The sequence below is a fragment of the Phacochoerus africanus genome, chromosome 10 (genome assembly GCF_016906955.1).
Source record: "Phacochoerus africanus isolate WHEZ1 chromosome 10, ROS_Pafr_v1, whole genome shotgun sequence".
NCBI classification, from domain to species: domain Eukaryota; kingdom Metazoa; phylum Chordata; class Mammalia; order Artiodactyla; family Suidae; genus Phacochoerus; species Phacochoerus africanus.
In genome coordinates this window covers 121,192,922-121,208,726 of record NC_062553.1, presented here as the reverse complement: position 1 = coordinate 121,208,726, position 15,805 = coordinate 121,192,922, and the positions used below count along the sequence as shown (strand labels likewise).

At 37.7% G+C, this 15,805-nt stretch overlaps 2 protein-coding genes across 4 annotated transcripts in view; one reads left to right on the top strand and one right to left on the bottom strand.

Annotated features, from left to right (window-relative positions):
* The window catches only part of ADH4 (alcohol dehydrogenase 4 (class II), pi polypeptide), a 28,584-nt gene extending 28,014 nt beyond the window's left edge, over nucleotides 1–570 (bottom strand). Inside the window, exon 1 of the mRNA XM_047799473.1 lies at nucleotides 308–570. Within this exon, the coding sequence (XP_047655429.1) occupies nucleotides 308–325 (18 nt within the window). The 5' untranslated portion in view covers nucleotides 326–570. The remainder of the gene's footprint in view (nucleotides 1–307) is intronic.
* Nucleotides 1–15,805, top strand: part of C10H4orf17 (chromosome 10 C4orf17 homolog) — a 365,717-nt gene that overhangs the window by 43,055 nt on the left and 306,857 nt on the right. The gene's annotated exons all lie outside the window — the stretch shown is intronic.

Below are 15,805 nucleotides of genomic sequence, written 5' to 3'. Positions count from 1 at the left end.
TTATTTCACTTATCATAATACCCTCTAGGTCCATCCATGTTGTTGCAAACGGCAAGATTTCATTCTTTTTTATGGCTGAGTAATATCCCATTATGTATATATATTTTACACACACACACACACACACACACACACACACACACACACACACGTATACCACATCTTTATTCATTCCTATGTTGATGGGAACTTAGCTTTTGAACAACTTTGCTGCTTTCTGAGAGTCATCCCTGAGGAAGCTTCTTTTAGTAAATGTATAAGACACACAAAACCAAGAACAGAACAAAGAAACAGTATATTTGCTTACTTTGCCCTTGGTGCCCATTTTTCTTTGGGAAACTCGCCTTGGAAGTTTCTCTCTGATTTAAGAAGCTCTTCTGCTTCTACCCAGGGTGATCCAGGTCCCGTAATGAATTGTTTTTGAATACATACCATTTCTGCTCTTCTATTCTCCAATCATTTTCTCTCCTTTGTCGCTGTTATCTGTAACTCCACCCTTCTCTCTCCACATCATTTGTGCTGTCATAGGTTAGCTGCCAACCTCCATTACTTCCAACTGTATTTGGAGATTTTTGTTTACTTGTTTTTACTTCTTTTATTGCAAAATATAAGATAACAGAGAAAAGGTCACGAAACTTATTAGGTAAGTTAAATAATTATACAGTAAAGGACATTTCCACTGCCCCAGAATCCCTCATTTGCCCATCCTTTTCCTTCATAATCCTAATGATTTCCTTGCATTTCTTTATAATCTATGCTTATCTGTACACTGTAGTTTAGTTTTACTGATTAAAAACATTATAGGAATGGAATCATGGTATATGTATTCTGTCATTTTTTTTTCCCCTCTCAACTCTGTTTGTGAGATTCATCCACATTGCCTGTAACTACTTTATTTTCATTACTGTAGAGTATTGCATTGTATGAATTGATTGTAATTTTTCATCCATTTTCTGTTTTGTTTGTGATGAATCAAAATTGCATACAAATTCTTTTTATGTATCTTGGTGTACATGTGCTTGAGTTTCTTTAGGGAAAATCCAAGACTTATATGCGGCTAATGTATACAATTGGGGTTATGCCAACTGTTAAGATATTGAAATACTTTTGATTCTGTTGGTAAAAACCCATTGTCTCAAATTCCTAAATTCCCTTTCAACTCTGTTGCATCCCTGGCTAGTCCTGTGTGGTCACTGCTGAGTGTTACTCCCATGTCCCTCTAGATGTGTGAGCCCACCTCTCAACCCCCAATGGTTTAGGGTCTCTGGCTATGCCCAGGACAGTGGTCCCTGGACCCTGGTTGGCAAATATCTAGTGCCTCTGTGCCTATCTGACCTTCTGGGACTGTGACCCCTGGTGCTGTTGGCCAGAGCTCCCCTGGAGTCATAGTTGCTTGGCTGTATGTGGGAAGTGGAGTGTCACCTGTTGGTTGTTAAATATTTTGACTAGGAGAGAAAGTGTTCAGCCTTCAACTTTGATAGGCAAGATCAGTTTTATAAAGTGGTTACACTTACCAGCAACAAAGTATGAGAGTTCCCGTTGCTCCATATTCTTGCCTATACTTGGACTTTCCAGACTTTAAAATTTTTGATAATCTGGGATGTGTAATGCTATGTAATTGTGTTTTTAATTTATATTTGATTATTAATGAGGGTAAACATCAGTAATATACTGGAGCCAACTCATGCTGATTTTTGTTCTGCTTATTCTACCAATTACTGAGAGATGTTTAGAAATCATTATTATGGATTTATTAATTTCTTATAGACCTTTTTTTACTTTTGCTTTATAGTTTGAGGCTTGATTTTTTTTTTTGTCTTTTTGCCATTTCCTGGGCTGCTCCCATGGCATATGGAGGTTCCCAGGCTAGGGGTCTAATCAGAGCTGTAGCCACCAGCCTACGCCAGAGCCACAGCAACATGGGATCCGAGCCGCTTCTGCAACCTACACCACAGCTCACGGCAACGCCGGATCGTTAACCCACTGAGCAAGGGCAGGGATCGAACCCGCAACCTCGTGGTTCCTAGTTGGATTCGTTAACCACTGCACCATGACGGGAACTCCCATGAGGCTTGATTTTACCACATACAAGTGTTCTGTCTTGTATATGTTTCTAAAAGCTTAAGAACATATTTTTACCATCTTTATCTGTATCTTTTATCTATATAATTTCATTTAATGATTCTGTAATATTCCACTGTCTCCTCCAGGCTTTTTTATTTTATTAACGAATATTTAAGTTATTCTATTACATTTTTAGAAGTATTATTTATACCTCTGTTTCTCACTTTTAAAAAAGTTTAATTGAAATATAGTTGATTTACAAGGTTGTGATAATTTCTGCTGTACAATAAAGTGATTCAGTTATACGTATACACAGATCCATGCTTTCACTTTCTCACTACCCACATTTGACTTAACTTGTCTAGTGTTCTTCTCTGTCTTTAATTTTTTGAATTTTTAATTTAATAAACCTCCCCAAATATTTTTTATTTTTTTAGATTTGTTAATACATTTTACCTATTTGTTTTTTTTTACTAAAGTGTAGTTGATTTACACTACACTTTAGTGTAGTTGTGCCAATTTCTGCTGTACAGCAAAGTGACTGAGTTATATATACACCCCCCCCCCACATACACATTCTTTTAAATATTCTTTTCCATTATGGTTTATCCCAGGACATCTCTTTTAGTTGAAGCTTTTTTTAGTGCCTTCTTTTTTTGTTGTTGCTATTTTTATTTTTTATTAAAGTACAGTTGACTTACAGTGTTGTATCAATTTCTGCTGAACAGCATAGCGACCCAGTCCTACCTATATATACATTCTTTTTCTCATATCATCCCCCATCCTGTTATATTCCAACAGACTGGATATGGTTCCCTGTGCTGTACAACAGGACCTAGTTGCTTATCCATTATAAATGTAATAGTTTGTATCTACCAACCCCCAAATCCCCATTCATCCCACTCTCTCCCCCCTCCCTTTGGCAACCATAAGTCTCTCTATGTCTGTGAGTCTGTTTCTGTTTTGTAGATAAGTTCATTGGTGCCATATTTTAGATTAAAAATATGTCGTATCATATGGTATTTGTCTTTCTCTTTCTGACTTAATTCACTTAGTATGAGAATCTTTAGTTGCATCCATATTGCTGCAAATGACATCATTTTGTTCTTTTTTATGGCTGAGTATTATTCTGTTGTGTACATATACCACATCTCTAAAAATTTTTTAAATTTTAATTTATTTTTTTTAGGGCTGCACTACATCCAAACCGTGTCTGTGACCTACACTGCAGCTCATGGCAATGCCAGATCCCTAACCCACTGAGCAAGGCAGGGATTGAATCCACATCCTCATGGATAGTAGTCAGGTTCATTTCCACTGAGCCACAATGGGAACTCTGCACCACATCTTCTTAATCCATTCATCTGTTGATGGACATATAGGTTGTTTCCATGTCTTGGTTATTGTGAATAGTGCTGCAGTGAACATAGGGGTTCATGGATTTTTTTGAATTAGTCTTTTCTCCTTCCCTTGTATTGTCTGGTGGCTTAATTTTTAAAAAATGATGTTTAAGGGAGTTCCCATCATGATGCAGCAGAAACAAATCCAACTAGGAACCATGAGGTTGTGGGTTTGATCTCTGGGATTGCTCAATGGGTTAAGGATCTGGCATTGTCGTGAGCTATGGTGTAGGGTGCAGATGCAGCCTGGATCCTGCGTTGCTGTGGCTGTGGTGTAGGCCAGCAGCTATAGCTCTGATTCAACCTCTAGCCTGGGAACCTCCATATGCTGCAGATGCAGCCCCCCCCCCAAAAAGATGTTTAAAAAATTCCTATCTAGCATTTGATTTTTCTAGCCTTTCTTATCATATTAGTATGATCTTTTCCCCTTTAATCCAAATTTTATTTATTTTTATGTTTTATTTTTTTTTTTGGTCACGGCATGTAGCAGCTTAATGTGGGATCTCAACTCCCTGACCAGGGAGTGAACCTGGGCCACAGTGGTACAGGTGCTGAATTGTTAACTACTAGACCACCAGGGAACTCCCTTAATCTAAACTTTATTTTAAATTTAAAAAAAAATTTTTTTACTTTTATGGCCACACCTGAAACATGTGGAAATTCCCAGGCTAGGGGTAAAATCAGAGCTGCAGCTTCAGGCCTACACCATAGCCATAGCAAGACCAGATACAAGCTGCGTCTATTACCTATGCCACAGCTTGTGGAAACACCAGGTTCCACTGAGTGAGGTCAGGTATCAAACCTGCATCCTCATGGAGACTACGTCAGTTTCTTAACCCACTGAGCCATAATGGGTACGCCCCTTAATCCAAAGTTTAGATAAGAATTTCCATGTACTCCTAGATGTTTTTATTTTAATAGTGTTCACATTTATAGACCAATCTCATTTCTTTCACAACTCCAGACTCCTTTCTCAACTTCTTGTTTTGACACAAGCATCTCCATTCTTTTTCTTTTTGTTTTGAAACCTCCCCTGACTTTGCTTTCTGCATTGTTTACAAGCTCTGTATATTCTACCTGGCATGTGACTTTCATTTCCTTCTTTCTGTTTTTATTATTACACTGTAGCTAAGTGTAATAATCTTATTACTTCTTGCTTGCAATATCACAATAACCTTTTTATTGATTTTCCTGTTTGCAGAGCTACTGCTGCCAGTGCATGTTTCAAAATGTTGTTAGATTAGTATTCTTTTTTTTTGGTTTGTTTTGTCTTTTTAGGGCCACACCCATGGCAGGGCATATGGAGATTCCCAGGGGAGGGGTCTTATGGGAGCTACAGCTGCTGGCCACAGCCACAGCCACAGCCACGCCAGATCCGAGCATGACCTATGCCACAGCTCATGGCAATGCCGGATCCTTAACCCGACGAGCAAGGCCAGGGATTGAACCCGAAACCTCATGGTTCCTAGTTGGATTCTTTTCTGCTGTGCCACGATGGGAACTCCTAGATTAGTATTCTTAACAGTTTTTATTGTGTCATTCTCTTAGTCTAAAACCATCAAGAACTTTCATTCCTACTGAACGCTCACTCAGGCATCAAGGCCATTTACCTGCAATCCAACCTGAATTTCAAACCTTATCTTCTAGGATTTCTTATTCGTAGTCTACCCAAGATAGACCTTTTCCCAGTACATTCTGTGCCTTCCTGCTTCCATGCTTTATTTAAACTGTTTCCCTGATTAGAACACCTACTAAACTAACATAGTTTTTTTAAAAATTGATAACAGAGGGAAATGGCTTATTTTATACTGTTAAATGAGCCAAGGAGGATGCAAATTTGTTTATAAAGTTCAACCTCAAAAAATAACCCTTTAAAAAAATAATGAAAAGAACCATGCTCATACATTAGTGGCCTCAAAACTGGGAAAGAACAGATTGTTCAAAATGACAAGGGAAAAAGGAGGCAGAGACAGGAGCCATGAGATCTAAAGCAGGTTTATTGAGGCCAAGAGCACTAAGCAGGGAGAACTCAGGCTCCCTGCAGCTTAGGGAGCAGCTACTTACATAGGTAAATAGGTAGTTTCTATTTTTAGCACATTCTGTTCTTTGCAGTTTTGGTGATGGCGTAAGAGACAGGGAAGATACAAGTTATGTTGTTACAATTTAATTGTTTTTCTTGATATTCTTGTCTTGCAGTTTCATGTTTCTTTTTTTTATTATTTTTTTATTTTTTGTCTTTTTGCCATTTCTTAGGTGGCTCCTGGGGCATATGGAGATTCCCAGGCTAGGGGTCGAATTGGAGCTGTAGCCACTGGCCTACGCCAGAGACACAGCAACTCGGGATCTGAGCCACGTCTGCGACCTACACACAGATCACGGCCAACGCCGGATCATTAACCCACTGAGCAAGGCCAGGGATCGAACCCACAACCTCATGGTTCCTAGTTGGATTTGTTAACCACTGAGCCATGATGACGGGAACTCCTTGCGTTTCATTTTGTACAACTACCACCTAATACAGATGATTTTCTTTTTTTTTCTTTCCTTTCCTTTCCTTTCCTTCCATTCATTCCTTTCCCTTCCCTTACACCCCTCCTCCCCTCTCCCCTCTTCCGCTCCCCTCCCCTCCTCTTTGGGCCCAAGCAGCCCAAGAAATGGCAAAAAGACCAAAAAAAAAAAAAAAACCCAAAAAAAACCAAAATGCTGATCAAATTGAGTGTCTGTGTTGCAAACACAATAGGCATTAACACACTTTTCTGAATGCTTGGTATCTGCCTTCTGTCTGTCTTGCTTTTTGTGCTGTACTTTGATGAGCTTTTGTGAAGACAGGGACTTTTATTTTCTATAAATATCAAAGAACTTGCTAATAAGTGTTTTTAGAGGAAGTTGGAGAAGAGATTTCAGAGTGATAGATCCCTGGGCTTTTGTGTGTATATTTTTTGTCTTTTGTCATTTTAGGGTCGCAGCCACTGCATGTGGAGGTTCCCAGTCTAGGGCTCAAATCGGAGCTGTAGCTGCCAGCCTACACCAGAGCCACAGCAGTGCAGGATCCCAGCCACGTATGCAACCTATACCACAGCTCACGGCAACGCTGGATCCTTAACTCACTGAGCAAAGCCAGGGATTGAACCCATGTCCTCGTGGACACTAGTTAGGTTTATTAACCACTGAGCCACAACAGGAACTCCAATCCCTTGGCTTTTGAATGTGAAGTGTCTTCTAATGATAAAAATAATACCATGGATTCTTTCTATGAGAATGGCTTTATCTTTTCTGACTATTGATTTTCAGGGATATAGTTGTTCTCAAAATTCTCAATGTTATGTATGTTTTAGATAATTTCTCTCCTATTACATTAGTATATGTAGCAATTTTTAATAATAATTCATTAATTTCAACATGAGTACCCAAATAACATATTTGGGACTCATAATGGTTCAAATGGAATTCATTTTGTTCTGCATAGATCTTCTTATGCCTATGTTGCCTTTATTTTCTTTTCCTTTTTCTCCCTATTTCTTTTTTTCTAATGGCTGTACATGTGGCATATGGAAGTTCTCAGGCTGAGGATGGAACCCTTGCCTCTGCAGCAACCTAAGCTACTGCAGTCAGATTCTTAACCCATTGTGCCACAGCAGGAACTCCATTTTCTTCATTTTCTATGTCTAATTACTAATTTCTTAGATTCTAAGGTACTTTTTTTTTCAAGTTAGGATCTCTGATAATCAGTTACTTCTCAGCGTCGATGGGATATCATAATTTATATTTCATTGGCAGTATTTTTCTTTCTTTATGGTATATAAAGTTATGGTGTACTTTAAAATTGGTGGTGTCTTAGCTCTGATGAAATAGATTAGTTGTAAAAACATGTAGATTGTAATTCCTTAACATTTCACTCATTTGTCTTTTTAGTCACATGACCACCACTAAAGTTCCTTTCTTTAATATTTCTTTTTTTGTTTGTTTGTTTAGTTTTTTAAAAGTTGAAATATCTGGTGCAGAGAGCCCTCTGTCCTGAGACATGAGTGCAGCCGGAAAGACAGCCACCCCTGTTCATCAAGAACCATAAGTTCATGGGGGACCTGGTGCTAAATCATTCACAGATGACCTGCTTCTGGATTGGGGTTTGGTAGATTCATATGTTACAGAACATCTTCCTCACTGCAATCTATTGAAAGTCAGCCCTCAACACAAGGGCTTGTAAATATAAAAAATAAATAAAGAAAAAATAATATAATAATAACGTAAAAAGATAAAAAAGAAAAAATTAAAAAACTGAAAAAAAATAATGATTAAAAAAAGAAAACAGGAAGTTCCTGCTGTGGCACTGTAGGTTAAGTATCTGGTGTTGCCATAGCCTAGGTCACAGTTTTGGCTCAGATTTGATCCCTGGCCCAGGAATTTGTGTATACTGTGGGGCATGGCTAAGAAAAACATTGAAAAACAAAAACCAAAAAAGTGAAATAAATTCATTTAACATAAAATTCACTATTTTAACCATTTTAAATTATACAATTTAGTGATTGTTAAATATATTACAGTATTATGCAATCATCGCCAATACTAATTCTGGAATATTTCTGTAACACCCCAGCCCCAAAACCCCCATACTTTCCAGTTTCTCCTTTTGACTATCCTCTGGCAGCTTCTGCTTTCTGTCTCTATGGATATGCCTATCCTGAAAATTTTATTTAAATGGAATCATACAGTATAAGGCCTTTTGTGTTTTCACTTACAACATTTTTAAAGCTCATCCATATTGTAATATGCATTAGTACTTCATTGCTTTTAATTGCCAAATAATATTATGTTGTATGGATATACCACAGTTTATATTTTGATGGATATTTGTCTTTTTCACTTTTTGGCTATTATGAATAATTCTGCTATAAATATTCATGTACAAGTTTTTGTGTAGAAAACATATTTGTAATTCTTTTGAATATATCACTAGGAATGAAGTTGCTAAGTTATGATAACTCTCTGCCAAATTGTTTTCTAGAATGGTTACATCATTTTACATTTCCACTAGCAATGTATCAGGGTTCCAGTTTCTCTGCTCTTCATCAACACTTGCTATTTCCCTTTTTTCCCCCTTTCATTGTAGCCATCCCAGAAGGTGTGAAGCAGTATTCCTCCCTGTTTCTCTGTGTGTGTGTGTTTGCCTTTTCTAGCGCCGCTTTTGCGACATATAGAGGTTCCCAGGCTAGGGACTGAATCGAAGCTATAGCCGCCGGCCTACGCCGGAACGACAGCAACGCGGGATCCAAGCCACATCTGCGACCCACACCACAGGCTCAGGGCAACGCCGGATCGTTAACCCACTGAGCAAGGGCAGGGACCGAACCCGAAATCTCATGGTTCCTAGTCGGATTCCACTGCGCCACAACGGGAACTCCTCCTCCCTGTTTCTTAAATGATTTTTCTCTCATAACTTCCTCATTGACCTTCTGATCTCTATTTCAGAATAGATTTCCAAAGGGAGGTTAAAAATCATATAATTTCCTCTTCAAAAATAATTAATGGTTCCATAACAAATCTGTCAAAATTAGATATGAGTTTGTTATCCTGGAACTCAAGGATTTTAAATCTATCTCTCTACACTTTTAGTATTTTACTTCTTCACTGCTAACACCTTATGTTTCAACAAATCTGTAAAATTATGCTGTCACTTAAACATTCCCTGTACTATTCTTTTATCTGCTTTTGTTAATTTTGTTTTTGATACCTCCACTCCTATAGGTGAAACTCTGACTTTTCATTCAAGGCTCATCTCAGAAATCTTCCAAATGAAGCCTCTCCTGATTCTTCCATCACTCATTTTTTCCCTTCTTTTGAGCATCAAGAGAAATTGGTATTTCTTACATCATCCATCTTATTCTGCCTTGTGATATGAAACAATGAGTTCTTTCCTTGGCCTTCCTCCTGAAGTACAAAGACTTACTCATCTTGTATCCCTGCAATGTCTTACAAATACAAAGCATTTAATAATTATTAACTAATTTGAACTTGAAATCATCCAATAGTTTCATAGATACTAGATGAATCTTTTTTTAGGTATATCGTGCTGTGTGGTATTGGTATTTGGGTTATGTATTAGGGAAAAGAGAAGTACCCTGTCTTCAATCTAATCAGAGAAACAGGACTGACAATATGAAATCTACAGAAATATGTATCCATGAATTCTATCATTTTAAATCTGCCTTGGGAGGGATTGTGCTAATGAATTGGGAAAGAGGTGGTGGAATAAGAGCAGATTCCTAGAAGTTGACCTGGAACCTCAATTTGAAAGACAGTATTATTTGGGAGAGCAGTAGGAGGAAGACATAGTTCTTGCAAGTAACTGGTTCTGTCTTCTGAAGGAAGACATAGTTTCTGCAAGTTTCTAGTGACTCAAATTAAGTTTCAAGCTAGCAAGTGGCTTATCTTGATTTTAATTATTTTCACCTGTTTCCAACAGCATCTGTTAAGTGGCTAAGAAATTCAGTGACCCTGTTGGTAAGAGACTTGTTTTCCTGAAAGATTTGTACAGAGCAAATAGGACTGAGATGATGATTTCATAAAGATATTTTAATTTTATGCCAGTGAGGAGATATTAATTTCAGATACTAAAGTAATAATAACCAAATCCCAGAGCATTGCTGGTTGTAGAAGCAGTTTTTCCCTGAAAGCTGACTGTGTCCGAGGGCAATCTGGCTAACAAGATGTGCCTGTGTGACTGATGGTTCCCTCTGATTCTTTTCCCAAGAGGAGAGAGGACACTCTCCAGGAGTGTCCCAGACCACTCTTGCTCTGCACTGCTGTAGTTATTCTCATAATGTTACAGTCTTAAGGCTATTCAATAAAGAGAAAGATACTTCTAATCTGAGATAGTTTAGGTTAAGACAGAAGAGTCACTCTCTGAGTTTGGTGCTTTTTTAAAAAACATATTATCTGCTGCATTTTGTTTCTTGGGGGAGAAGAGGTGATAGATAGGATGGAAGAGTTAGAACTTAGTATAAATTATTGAGAAAATTGGTAATTTGTGTATTGCCAGAGACGATAACACTTACACTTTAAATAAATTTGTGTAATTCATCTTCTTAAAGCACATTTTGGAATACAGATTAATATATTCATATAGCAGAGTTCCCTGATAGCCTAAGTGGTTGAGGGTCTGGTCTTGTTACTGCTGTAGCTTGGGTCACTGCTGTTGGCGCGGGTTCATTTCCTGGCCTTGGAACTTCTGCATATTGTGGGTGTGGCCAAAGAGATATAGCATATCATAAACATCTGGCCCATGATTTCCTTACTAATTTTAAAGTTCTAAAAAATAGGAACTTTTTTTTCATTGAAGGATAGGTTAGTTCTGAGAAAAGAGGCACAAAATTGAACTCTAAGTGCTGCATACTGTAATGCCAATTAGTTAATTTATACTAGGAGGTACACAGGGCCTGTCAGAAATGTGTTACTGATCTCTGCAAAGACCATATCATTTACTCATCATTAGGTCTGTTTATGAAACTCACGTTAGAATTCAGCATTCAGACAAGTCAGTTGGCTTTTGGGAAATCAAAAGAAAGTTGGGCATGTTTTGTTTAGACCAAGGGAGGCTTAAATTACTCAAGACATTTGGGCAGAATATGATAGAAATCTCTGATTCAGACTATCTTAATAAGATCATCATGCTTTAATTAGATTTCCAGAGGTAGGACCGGCTCTGCAGTTGGCTGATTTAGTGGTTCAGTGATGTTAGTAAAAACCCCAATTTTATCTTTTTCTCTGCTATCATTATTCAATTTATCAAGGGCTGTTTCTTCTTTTAGTTACAATCCTGAATTGGTACTACATACTTGGCCATTTGTGTGAGATTGAGAGAGAGGAGAGAGGGAGAAAGGAAAAGCGAGAAGAGACCAGTTTGAATTTGATTACTACGTTTTCAGTTCCAGAAAAAAAAAAATGTCATCTCACCCAAGGTGAAGTAATCATGAAAAAGCAACCAACCAACCAACCAGCCAACCAGCAACCAACCCACTGACCCAGATATAACTCAATTAAACTCAAGGGAGATTGTAAGCTAATTAGGCCAACTCAAATCACATGCCCAACTCTAGGCCGTTAACAATTGCAAGGGAGACTTAAAAACTGCTGTTAGGTTTAGTTTAATCATCTGGGAGAAGAATAATATTAGGGAGTCAAACAGTATTGCAATAAAGCTGAAAGAATGCTCTTTATTCTCTGCTCTAGTGATATATTTACTTAAGAAAATCAATGGCTTAAAGTCAAAACAATATCTCATGACTAGACATGGATAAATGTTTAATTTTTTACTTTACTTTTATGATTTTCCTGTTCCACGTATGTCTCATGTGTATCAATTATCACATGCTTCTCTTTGTTAGCCAGTAGGTTAAGTGTGATGTGTCACTGTCATTGGTTCAACTCCTGTGAGTTAGATTTTCTCTGTTCCAGGATTTTCTTTCTTTCTTTCTTTTTTTCTGGCTGCACCCATGACTTGCGTAAGTTCCCAGGTCAGGAACCACATACGGGAACCACAGCAGTGACAACACTGTATCTTTAACCCATTGAGCCACAAGGGAACTCTATCGGTTCCAGGATTTTAGATCAAATTGTTAAATTGCTATTATTTGCCTTTAAGCATTACAAAGAAGATTGGGTGAGAAAATATTAATGAATCTGTGTAAATATATTACTGCTAAAGAGAATCCGTTTTGGTGGATATCACTTTACACAAGTAAAGGGCTATTTGATATGTATTTTCCTTTGTACTACAAAGGCTGTAGGATTACTTGGGGTTGTTTGGTTGCTCTATCTCACCTGAGCTGTCTTTTGGTCAGAGATTTATATATAAATATATGGGGATGTATAATGGAAGCCCAAAGCAAAGAGGCAAGTCAGCCTTAGGAAGGAACTAGACCTAGGCACTAGACCTCCACCAGAACTTCTCCATTTCTCTTCTCTGCTTCTTTCTGTGCATCTTTTTCATTCCTCTTGCTGCAGGCTTGCTTTCTTTTGATCTCCGTCCATGTGTTTGAATTACGACTATTTCTCAGATCACGTATCTCTAGGCCAGACTCTTAGGAAGAGACTGAATAAACACACTTTCTTTGATCTAGATTCTAAATTTCCAGGGAGTTTTGTGACCACACCAGGTCCCATTAACAAGGATGACTCCTAGTATCTTATAAACTTAAGGAAGAGACAGAACCTAGTGAAGAGATGAGCTAGACAGATAATCTTATAGATGTTCATTCTTTTAAGCTTGACCTATGGTAAATTGCTCAAGAAACTTTCATTCCTATATTTATATGTGGATAGACTTTCCCTTTCTCTCACAAAATCAATGACATTTGTCTGTGTATGGGTAAAGCACTGGACTAAGACCTTGGATCAAGTCTTGACTCAGCCATTTATTATTTAATCTTGAGAAAGAATAGTTATGTATTTGCCTACATTTCATCATTTTTAAAGTGGAAGACTTGGAGTTCCTGTTGCGGCTCAGTGGAAACGAATCTGACTGGTATTCATGAGGAAGTGGATTCGATCCCTGGCCTCGCGCAGTGGGTTAAGGATCTGGCTTTGTCCTGAGCTGTGGTGCAGGTCACAGATGCTACTCATATCTGGCGTATCTGTGGCTGTGGTGTAGGCTACTGCCTACAGCTCCAATTTGACCCCTAGCCTAGGAACTTCCATATGCTGCAGATGCAGCCCTAATAAATCAATCAATCAATCAATCAATAAATAAATAAAGTGAAAGACTTGAACTAGATCTCATCTTTTAAATATCTCCTCCATCTCTAAGTAATGTAATTTAAGAAACTATGTTGGAAGAAGAAATGTTTCATCTGGTAGAATCAACAAAGTGAAATCCCAATTTCTTGGGTTGATACTACAAAAATCCTTATTCTATGACCTTTCATTATTTCAATCATTTGAAGTTGAAAGAACAGTAACATATTATAATAATTTCATTCCTTTTATAGTTTCATTTTGAAATCTCAAAATGTATACCAATAGTGTCCCTCAGTAGAAATCTTTCCTTTTATCCTCCCTGTTTTTCATTTTTTTTATCTATTATGGAGTTAGTTTCATTTGTGGCTTAGGTATAGCTTATAAATTTACTTATTTTCTTTCTTTTTACTTCTTTATATATATATATATATTTTTTTTTCTACTGTACAGCGTGGTGACCCAGTTACACATACATGTATACATTCTTTTATCTCACAGTAAGTGTTCCATCATAAGGGACTAGACAGAGTTCCCAGTGCTACACAGCAGGATCCCATTGCTAATCCTTCCCGAAGGCTACATTCTGCATCTGTTTACTCCAAGCTCCCAGTTCCTTCCACTCCCTCCTCTTCCTACTTGGAAACCACAAGTCTATTCTCAAAGTCCATGATTTTCTTTTCTTTGGAAAGGTTCCTTTGTGCCGTATACTAGATTCCAGATATAAATGATATCATATGGTATTTGTCTTTCTCTTTCTGACTTACTTCACTCAAGGTGAGAGTCTCTGGTTCCATCCATGTTGCTACAAATGGCATTATGTCATTCTTTTTTATGGCTGAGGAGTATTCCACTGTGTATATATACCACATCTTCCTAATCTAGTCATCTATCAGTGGTCATTTGGGTTGTTTCCATGTCTTGGCTATTGTGAATAGTGCTGCAACAAACATGCAGGTGCATGTGTCTTTTTCAAGGAAAGATTTGTCCGGATATATGCCCAAGAGTGGGATTGCTGGGTCATATGGTAGTTCTATGTTTTCCACCCTGTTTTCCATAGTGGTTGTACCTGCTTACATTCCCACCAACAGTGCAGGAGGGTTCCCTTTTCTCCACACCCCCTCCAACATTTGTTACTTGTGGACTTATTAATGATGGCCATTCTGGCTGGTGTGAGGTGATATCTCATGGTAGTTTTGATTTGCATTTCTCTAATAATCAGTGATGTTGAGCATTGTTTCAAGTGCTTGTTGGCCATCTGTATATCTTCCTTGGAGAACTGTCTCTTCAAGTCCTTTGCTCATTTTTCAGTTGGGTTTTTGGCTTTTTTGCTGTTGAGTTGTATAAGTTGTTTGGCATTTTAGAGATTAGGCCCTTGTCAGTTGCATCATTTGAAACTATTTTCTCCCATTCTGTAAGTTGTCTTTTTGTTTTCTTTTTGGTTTCCTTTGCTGTGCAAAAGCTTGTCAGTTTGATTATGCCCCATTGGTTTATTTTTGCTTTTATTTCTGTTGCTTTGGGAGACTGACCTGAGAAAACATTGTAAGGTTGATGTCAGAGAATGTTTTGCCTATGTTCTCTTCTAGGAGTTTAATGGTGTCTTGTCTTACGTTTAAGTCTTTAAGCCATTTTGAGTTTATTTTTGTGTATGGTGTGAGGGTGTGTTCTAGTTTCATTGATTTGCATGCAGCTGTCCGGTTTTCCCAGCAATACTTGCTGGAAATACTGTCTTTTTCCCATTTTATATTCTTGCCTCTTTGTCAAAGATTAATTGACCAAAGGTGTCTGGGTTTATTTCTGCATTCTCTATTCTGTTCCATTGGTCTGTCTGTCTGTTTTGGTACCAGTACCACACTGTCTTGATGACTGTGGCTTTGTAATATTGCCTGAAGTCTGGGAGAAAGAATCCTCCTGCTTGGTTTTTGTTCTTCAGAATTGCTTTGGCAATTCTGGGTCTTTTGTGGTTCCATACAAATTTTTGGATTGTTTGTTGTAGTTCTGTGAAAAATGTCCTGGGTAATTTGATAGGGATTGCATTGAATTGCTTTGGGTAGTGTGGCCATTTTTGCAATATTAATTTTCCAACCCAGGAGCATGGAATATCTTTCCATTTCTTTACATCTTCTTTAATTTCCTTGATTAATGTTTTCTAGTTCTCGGCATGTAATTCTTTTACCTCCTTAGTCAGGTGTGTTCCCAAGTATTTGATTTTTTGGGGTGCAATTTTAAAAGGTATTGTGTTTCTGTATTCCTTTTCTAATATTTCATTGTTAGTATACAGAAATGTGACTGATTTCTGAATGTTAATCTTATATTCTGCTACTTTGTTAAATTCGTTGATCAGTTCACATAGTTTTTGGGTTGAGTCCTTAGGGTTTTCTATATATATAGTATCATGTTCTCTGCATACAGTGACAGTTTTACCTCTTCTCTTCCTATTTGGATGCCTTTTATTTCTTTTGTTTGTCTGATTGCTGTGGCTAGGACTTCCAGTACTATGTTGAATAACAGTGAGAGTGGTCATCCTTGTCTTGTTCCAGATTTTACTGGGAAGGCTTTCAGCTTTTCCCCATTGAGTATTATATTTGCTGTGGGTTTGTCATAAATGGCTT